This window comes from Tasmannia lanceolata, unplaced genomic scaffold (assembly GCF_043159265.1).
Source record: "Tasmannia lanceolata isolate RefF3 unplaced genomic scaffold, GAP_Taslan_0.1 ptg000020l, whole genome shotgun sequence".
Taxonomy (NCBI): Eukaryota; Viridiplantae; Streptophyta; class Magnoliopsida; order Canellales; family Winteraceae; genus Tasmannia; species Tasmannia lanceolata.
This window is the reverse complement of record NW_027518697.1, coordinates 1446353-1448828: the sequence shown is the minus strand read 5'-3', so window position 1 is coordinate 1448828 and position 2476 is coordinate 1446353. Positions and strand designations below refer to the sequence as shown.

At 42.1% G+C, this 2476-nt stretch overlaps 1 protein-coding gene across 1 annotated transcript; it reads left to right on the top strand.

Annotated features, from left to right (window-relative positions):
• The first annotated feature begins 317 nt into the window (after positions 1-317).
• On the top strand, positions 318-2476 carry LOC143854312 (flavonoid 3'-monooxygenase CYP75B137-like). The gene is made up of 2 exons (XM_077364196.1): positions 318-1338; positions 1550-2476. Exons 1-2 carry the CDS (start codon positions 394-396, stop codon positions 2180-2182), a joined length of 1578 nt encoding a protein of 525 aa, XP_077220311.1. The 5' UTR covers positions 318-393; the 3' UTR covers positions 2183-2476.

Below are 2476 nucleotides of genomic sequence, written 5' to 3'. Positions count from 1 at the left end.
ATACAACTTACAATACTCTCAATCGTGCGAACGCCATACCTGCACCCCAATTAAAAAAACGCCAGTGGTTAATAAAGTATAGTGTGTCATTATGAAAAGAGGTGTATAAGTGTAAACATTTCCGCCAAGGATTCGAGACCCTTTAGCTAGTCAAAAGTCTAGAAAAGAGACTACTGACAATATTTCTCTTAAACTTTTGAAGGGCACATATGTTTTGACCGAGACTTAAGTCTTTAAGTATTAAATAAATCTTTAGGACACCTAACATTTTTAGAGTTGGCTTTCTTCTCGCATTATAAATAGAGGTCTCCACATTTTCACGACCATACTCAATCTGGTGAGAGCTTCTGAATTCAGTGAGCATTCTTTTCCTGTTTTCATTAGAGAGAAAATATGACTTCAAATCCTCTTTCATTTCTGTTGCAAACAGATGGAGTCCTCTTGTTCTCAATTGCAATTGCTACAATTTCTTGGCTTACATGGATGATCATGAAGTCGAGAAAGGGTTCAACATTCCCTTTTCCGCCGGGCCCACGAGGCTTACCTTTGATAGGCAACCTTCCATTTATCGAACCCGAACTCCACCGCTATTTCACCAAATTGAGGGAGATCTATGGACCCATCTTCAAGCTCCGAATGGGCAAGAAGATGTTCGTCATATTGGGTTCCCCGTCCATGGCTAAGGAGGTCCTCAAAGACCATGACACCACCTTCGCCAACCATTATGTAATGTCTGCAGCAACACTTGCAACATATGGGGGCTCAGACATAGTGTGGAGCCCCTATGGTTCAAAATGGCGTATGCTTCGAAGGGTTTGCATCCAAGAACTTCTCAACGCCGGGAGCCTCGATGCTAGTAGTGGCTTCCGACGAGAGCAGGTTCACCAGATGTTGAGCGATCTCTATGCCAAGATCGGAACTCCGGTCGATATTGGTGAGAAGTTAACTCAAACAATCTTCAACAGCATGACCAACACCCTATGGGGTAGCACCCTCAAGGGAGATGCAGATACTGGAGTTGCAGCGGAGTTCCGTCAAGTTGTTGGGGAAATCGGGAGCTTGATGGGACAACCCAACATTTCAGATCTGTTTCCAGTTCTGCAAAGGTTCGATATACAGGGCGTGGAGCGTAAAATGAAGGGTGCCATCTCTTGGTTCGATCGAATCTTCGACGCTATCTTAGATCAACGATTGAAAAAAGACAAAGACGCCAAGGAGGAAAATGAGGATAGCAACAACAAAGATCGCAAGGATTTCCTTGATATCCTTCTAAAGATCAAGGAGCAAGCAGACCCCAGAACGCCCTTGACCATGACCCACATCAAGGCCTTGCTACTGGTAAGTGGTAACCCACTATCACTATCACTATTGCCCAAACCCAGAATTTAGGGCGTCTAACGAGTTTAGATACACCTGCAAATCATTAAATGTATTTTTTATCAGATCCCATAGTGCCCTTGTTTTCTAATCTTTCATGCCAATAATTATTGTAATATATTTGTTCTAAGATAATTGCTTATGCTTGTTTTTGTTTATTTTGTTTGTGCAGGATCTAGTAGGAGGTGGAACGGACACAAGCTCAACGACGTTAGAGTGGGCCATGGCTGAGATGCTGTACAAGCCTGAAACAATTAGGAAAGCACAAGAGGAATTAGATGCAGTGGTGGGCAAGGACAACGTTATAGAAGACCACCATTTAACCCAATTGCATTATATAGATGCATTGGTGAAAGAAGCACTCCGTTTGCACCCACCGAATCCATTCTTGATCCCTCACACTCCCAGTGAAACATGTGTTGTGGGTGGATACACCATCCCAAAGGGTGCCGGTATCTTCGTTAACCTGTATGCGATACAGAGGGACCCTTCTCTCTGGGAGAACCCCTCAGAGTTCGAACCCAATAGATTCTTGACTCCTGGAAACAAATGGGATTATAGAGGTAACGATTACAATTATTTTCCATTTGGGTCAGGGAGGAGAATATGTCCAGGGATATCTTTGGCAGAGAGGTCACTAGTTTATGTATTGGGTTCACTCTTGCATTCCTTTGATTGGAGACTACCAGAGGGGACTAAGATCAGTCTTTCTGACCAGTACCTTGGGGTAATAAAGATTGCAAACCCAGTTATGGCCATCCCTACTCCACGGTTATCCAAGCCAGAGCTCTACGCTTTACACTAATCAAATGGCCAGAGATGATCCTCTTGTTTTTTAAGTTTTGAGTAATATCTACCTTGTAATGAGTATGTTCATATGCAATTTCACAGTCAAGCCTTTTATTCTGTTTCTGCTGACTATTTCAACTATTTTTAATAAATAAATGTATTTGTCTAAATGTGATGAAGGATCAAATTAGAAAGAGTTTCACTTAATTATCTCACATGCCTTGGTTGTGAGACGGGCGAGTTGTAATTATCGTTGAAAGCCTTGTTATTGTTTATGAAAGAAATTAAAATAAAAGAAAACTTTACTGGC